The following is a 4,830-nucleotide window of genomic DNA, read 5'->3' as shown; positions in this document are numbered from 1 at the left end:
CAACAACTTAGACGCAAAATGAAGTTAGTCTCATCAGATAAATATATTTGCGCGAAAAAATCTGTCGAAAAGTCAAAAAGTTGCACTGTGTCTCTGGCTTTTTTTTTATAAAAAAAAAAATACTGCGTGTATGGGACCGTGGTGTTAGGTCGTTAGCTCAATCCAGGTGTAGGAGTCGTCTCCCTGGGTCCTGCTTCGGTGGGGTCGCTGGTAGGCAGTTGGACTCACAATTCAAAGGTCGTCAGTTCGAATCCCGGGGTGGATGGGAAGCTAAGGTGTAAAAAGAGGTTTTACAATTGCCTCAACAATCAAGCCTTCTGACACTTAGTTTCGAGTAGGAATCTCGCAGCCAAGGCAATGCTGCAGAGCGAATAATTTGATTTAATTTGACTGCATGCAAATCTAGAATTAAAAAAAATGGTTATATAAGCTGAAAGATTTCCTAAAATAAAACTCCAGAAATTATATTGAAAAAACACCGTAAGGTGGTTGATGACTTCCTCACATTCATTTATTAAATATATTTAGTAAAAATATCATCATTCCCCTTTTAAAAATTTAACACGTTAAGCTTTTTCACTCATTTCTTTAAATAGGGTTATTAGATCATCAATATTTTGTGCTTGTTGGAAATGTCTTTTGATTACCCATCCAACAATGATGTCGCATGCTAGATCCAGACAACGTTTTCATCAAAATATATGGGATCCGGCTACCAAAAAGTGTACAAATTACACTTATGTGCTAATAACTTTTGATAGGGTTGTCAGATCTTGAATGTTTAGGACTCGTTGAAAAAAAATACCTTTCTAAAAATGTGTAACTTTACGGGTTTTCTTTCAACCACCCTTTTTAGCATAACTTTTGAAGTACTCAACTAAGCATCATGATTTGTAGCTAGCGGTAGCGACTTAGAGAACCCCAAGACGGATCGAATTAGGCCACAACGGCTATAATCCGTTTAGCCAGTCCGGAGATAATCGAGTGACAATTTTTCGATCAACATCCCTACACACGCACAGGCATTTGCTCAGAATTTGATTCTGAGTCGATATGTATACGTGAAGGTAGGTCTAGGACGTCAAATTGAGCAGTTCAATTTTCGAGTGATTTTTTAGCCATTCCTCAGTAAGGTGAGGAAGGCAAAAATTGTCACACTGGATGCACATTTGAAAAATGCCTGCAATTATGCAATCTGGTAACAAAATTTCTGCCCCATTCTAAGCTTGATGATTTCCGATAAGCATATTATTTTCTTGTCTGTCAATCCGATTGGCGGGCTGCATACATGCAGGCTATTTTGATTAGTTTGAACACCAGCTGATCTAATCCCAGCCCTGCGCAAGGTCTTTGACAGCTGTCCAGGGCTACCAGATGATTTAATTCGTGGTTCAATATTTTAGAATAGCTTTAAAATACAATTTGTAAGCGAATTAATCGCTAAAAACGTTCAAGTTATACGAAAGAAGATTTTCAATTCAATTCAATACACTGAGGAAAAAGAATATAAGATTTTCATAAGTCTGCATCTTATGTGCTGCCTGATTTGAGTATCCACTAGCCTCTCGCGATTTTCATAGACAATCTTATGACCGTCACTATAAATTCATATGGTTATAACTAAACTTTACTTATGTATTTGGTCCACTGTTGATAGACTATGAACTTCATAAGAAATTCTAATGGAATTCATCTGTAATTTTTCAATGGTTTTCGCGTAAGATGCTAGTGTGAAATTTTTTGACATTTCAAGATGGCGAAAGGACGGATCAAGCAGACAATTTTGAACGCTCGCGACTCCAAATCGCCCCGTAATTCGTTCCGGTAGCTACTTGACAAAGCTGCCGCCGCCGTTATGAATTTCGGATCGGACGAATAAATTTTCTTATTTACCGCGACCTCCAAGACTCAGGTAAGTTCTGTGGCGGGTGTTTCGTGGGTTTTGGTTCGAAGTTGAATATTTTGTTTTGGTATTTTAGGTAACATCAATGGCTGTTGGTTCCGCCGGCGGCCCTCCTCAGCATCCTCCAGAAGGATTCGGAGAATAGCATCGGTGAGGACAGTTCCGAGCAGCGGTCGAAGGGGTTTAAGTTTGATTGACGCGGTTATGCCGAAGGTGTTGGCAATCCGGCAGAACATTCCGGACGACGAGCACCGGAGGAACAGTGGGGCAGTGGGAAAAACATCTCCTCGAAGCAAAAATGAAATGAAGTTTTGGTTATGTTACGATAATTCAAAAATATACACGTTTAAAATTTAAATAAACTTTTGTTTTCATTCAATTAAAAATTAAAAAAATGGGTATAAAAAACAATGTATGTAAATATGATCTCCATGAGCATTGCCATATATTCTTTACACAATTCCATCTATGAATGTCATAAGATAACTCAATGGAAATCTTAATTGACGGCTTTGTCAAATTTCCCCTCCCAGCCATAAGAAAATCTTATGACATCCGAATAAAATCCTGATGTCGAAAGGTCATAAGACGTTCTTATGGATTTTGCCAGTACTTTTTTCTGAGTGTAGTGTTTTTATTAGAATTTAACAGTTCTGCTCCAGGATGTTACATCTGCAATTCAGAGATTTGGAGAACCTTTCAACTGAGATCAATTCATAAGCCTTTGCAGGGAGGATACATATTTCTAAGTTTAGATTTTGCTAACTGGGTGTTCTTTTAGGGAAAATAAATTTTGAGAAAAAACCCTAGATCTATGTTTGGCTTAAAAACTAATATCACAGTTGTTGACGGAGGAGTGCTTCGATGAGCGGATTCGTTGACATCCCACATGAAGTCCTGAAGGTTCTCGTTGCCCTTTCGATGCTTGCGTCGATGGTGTTGACACCGGCCGAAAGAAGATTTTATTTATATCAAAAACATATTTTTGTTCAACAAAACTTGTAGAAAACTCATAAAGGAATAAAATTTTGACTTTCTCGAAGCCCAAAATATTCCACTAACATCAATCTGGCAACCCTGCCAAGCAAACGTCAAACTCCGCGAGCAAAAAAAAATCGTCTGCGTCTTTTCCTTCAAACGTTCTGTCATCGCGCCTCCTCCCGTCACCAGCCAGTGTGTGTGCTGCTGAAGAGCGAGAAAAAAAAAGTCGGAAAAAGGAAAAATCCATCGATTCCGGAAGACCTCCCAGCAGCCAGGATGATTGGAAACCTCGCCAAGCTGTCGTACGTCCGCGGCGTGTCGCAGAGCGTGGCCAGCGGCCTCAAGGTGGCCACCGTCGCCGTCAAGGCCGAGGGCAAGCCAGGCGCCGTCGCAGGTCAGACCCAGGTCGTGGGAAGCGATCTGCCCCGGAACGTTGTCCGCGTTTCGACCGGATTCTCAGGTCATTAGCGAACTTATTATTTCCGTGCGGTGGTGATGGTTCCGCGGCCGGAAGCGGTTCCTCTTGTTTTCTCTTGCATAAGATTGCACTTTGACAGATGAAAATTTATTTGTTATGTAACATTCGCAAAGGACGAAATATTGCGATTATTAGTTGAGAAATTGTTATTAAAAATTGTTTAAGTGAGAATTTAACAGAACAGTTTAGTGTAACACTTGAATTAAAATAAAAATAGGTTGAAAATCGTAGGAAAATCATTTCAAAACATAACCTATCAAGACAACAACAAACCAGCTGATGAATCCACCTAAAGGCATTTTAACCGATTTGACTTCTCTTGCAGGCCCCAGCCAGATCCGTCTAGCGCACACCGATATCCAGACGCCGGATTTCTCCGACTACCGCCGGGACCAGGTCAAGCGGGCAAATGCCAAGAACAGCTCGGCCGATGAGCGCGCCGCCTTCACCTACCTGATGGTCGGAGGTTGGTCCCATTTGTCAATCGGAAAACCCTAAACGAACGCTAAAACACTCTCCCTTCCCTCGTTTTAGGTGCCTGCGTGAGCACGGCGTACGTCGCCAAGTCGCTGGTGTCCACCTTCGTGTCGTCGATGAGCGCCTCGGCCGATGTGTTGGCCATGGCCAAGATCGAAATCAAGCTGTCGGACATCCCGGAGGGCAAGTCCGTGACGTTCAAGTGGCGCGGAAAGCCGCTCTTCATCCGTCACCGCACGCCGGCGGAAATTTCCCAGGAACAGGCCGTCGCGACCGGAACGCTGCGTGACCCGCAGACCGATGCCGAGCGCGTCAAGAACCCCGAGTGGCTGGTCGTGATTGGCGTGTGCACGCATCTGGGCTGTGTCCCGATCGCGAACGCCGGTGACTTTGGCGGCTACTACTGTCCGTGCCACGGTTCCCACTACGACGCGTCCGGCCGCATCCGGAAGGGACCGGCCCCGCTGAACCTGGAGGTGCCCTTCTACGAATTCCCCGAGGACAACCTGGTGGTGGTTGGTTAAAGGAGAGCGCGCAAGAAGCTATCTTAGCACCAAATAACATACAATTTGAAAACACGAAACCAATAGTAAATGAAAATCATCCTTGTTGCATTGTAAGTACGGGAAAACGACAACAGAACTGGACGCGTAGCAAAAACAAAAACACAAACAAACAGGAACGAGTATTTGCCGGAAAACGAATTATAGAAATGGAACGAACAACAACTGTTCCTGGAACGGAGGAAAAACAACTAATAAATTGAGGAAAATTCCTTCACAGAAAGTTGTTCCCAGTTGACTGCGCAACATATCCAAAACTTCATCCAGGACGACGAACGTTTTTGGAGAATTCCCTGTTTGTCGATAATCTTCATCATCGAAAGGCACCAAGCTTTACTGTTGATTATCACAAAAGTTTTGTTTTATTTTTTATTTTTTTAAAAAGTTTCTAGAATGTCAATCTTCAACAAAAAAAAATGAATGATTTA

The 4,830-nt window shown here is 42.4% G+C and overlaps 1 protein-coding gene across 2 annotated transcripts; it reads left to right on the top strand.

Moving 5' to 3' along the window:
* The first annotated feature begins 3,046 nt into the window (after positions 1-3,046).
* LOC120421723 (cytochrome b-c1 complex subunit Rieske, mitochondrial) lies at positions 3,047-4,625 on the top strand. Of its 2 annotated transcripts, none has more exons than XM_039584972.1 (3): positions 3,047-3,278; positions 3,688-3,828; positions 3,897-4,625. In XM_039584972.1, the coding sequence occupies exons 1-3, from the start codon at positions 3,161-3,163 to the stop codon at positions 4,361-4,363; spliced, it is 726 nt and encodes a 241-aa protein (XP_039440906.1). In that variant the 5' UTR covers positions 3,047-3,160; the 3' UTR covers positions 4,364-4,625. The 2 variants fall into 2 exon arrangements, with proteins under 2 accessions (XP_039440906.1, XP_039440905.1); XM_039584971.2 differs by having other exon boundaries at positions 3,052-3,344.
* Positions 4,626-4,830: the final 205 nt, after the last annotated feature.

This window comes from Culex pipiens, chromosome 2, assembly GCF_016801865.2.
Source record: "Culex pipiens pallens isolate TS chromosome 2, TS_CPP_V2, whole genome shotgun sequence".
Classification (NCBI taxonomy): domain Eukaryota; kingdom Metazoa; phylum Arthropoda; class Insecta; order Diptera; family Culicidae; genus Culex; species Culex pipiens.
Note: the sequence above shows the minus strand (reverse complement) of the source record. Positions and strands in the feature narration are given on the sequence as shown.

What these genes read in the sequence shown, in the direction of transcription:
- LOC120421723 (XM_039584971.2), top strand. Translation starts at nt 3,161, where the DNA reads ATGATTGGAAACCTCGCCAAGCTGTCGTACGTCCGCGGCGTGTCGCAG. An exon ending in CGTTTCGACCGGATTCTCAG is followed by an intron (nt 3,345 to 3,687) that starts GTCATTAGCGAA and finishes CTTCTCTTGCAG; the next exon opens with GCCCCAGCCAGATCCGTCTA. An exon ending in CACCTACCTGATGGTCGGAG is followed by an intron (nt 3,829 to 3,896) that starts GTTGGTCCCATT and finishes CCCTCGTTTTAG; the next exon opens with GTGCCTGCGTGAGCACGGCG.